Here is a 468-nt window from a genome sequence, read left to right as displayed (position 1 = left end):
AATGGGAGGAATTGGGGAGGTGCGAGAAAGTGGAGAGGACGTTGGTGCGATCGGGACAAGGCTCGGTGGAATTGGAAGTGGACGCGATAACGGACTGATTGATATGTGGGAGAGTGTGGACGAGGAGTGGCGTTCGGGCGGGGAGAGATCTTGCTGTCAGGAGAGGAACGGAGAACAGGGCGGTAACGAATATCAGATTATGTTCATCTGTTCAGAGGGAGAAGGAGAAGAGCGGCGCGCATTTGACGAGGAAGAACAGGCTAGCGTCGCAGGAAGCACTGACGTCGCGAAGGAGAAGGAAACCCTGCCAAAGGACGCCACGAAGACCGGACTCAAGGGAGAGGTCCGCGAGCAACACGGCGACGAGAGGGAGGCCCTGAAGCCCCCTCCGCTGACGAGGGTTCCTCCGCCGAAGCCCCCGAGACTCGACGCGACGCGCCACAGGGAACTCCGAGGACAAGCGCTTCA

The 468-nt window shown here is 59.6% G+C and overlaps 1 protein-coding gene across 1 annotated transcript in view; it reads left to right on the top strand.

Annotated features, from left to right (window-relative positions):
• Position 1: 1 nt before the first annotated feature.
• The window catches only part of LOC119590331, a gene marked incomplete in the record, with an annotated part of 17,409 nt that continues 16,942 nt past the window's right edge, over positions 2-468 (top strand). Inside the window, 1 exon segment of the mRNA XM_037939004.1 lies at positions 2-468. Coding sequence (XP_037794932.1) covers positions 2-468 — 467 coding nt within the window.

The sequence above is a fragment of the Penaeus monodon genome, chromosome 27 (assembly GCF_015228065.2).
Source record: "Penaeus monodon isolate SGIC_2016 chromosome 27, NSTDA_Pmon_1, whole genome shotgun sequence".
NCBI lineage: Eukaryota > Metazoa > Arthropoda > Malacostraca > Decapoda > Penaeidae > Penaeus > Penaeus monodon.
The sequence above is the reverse complement of the archived record's forward strand: the minus strand, read 5'-3'. Positions and strand labels throughout refer to the sequence as shown.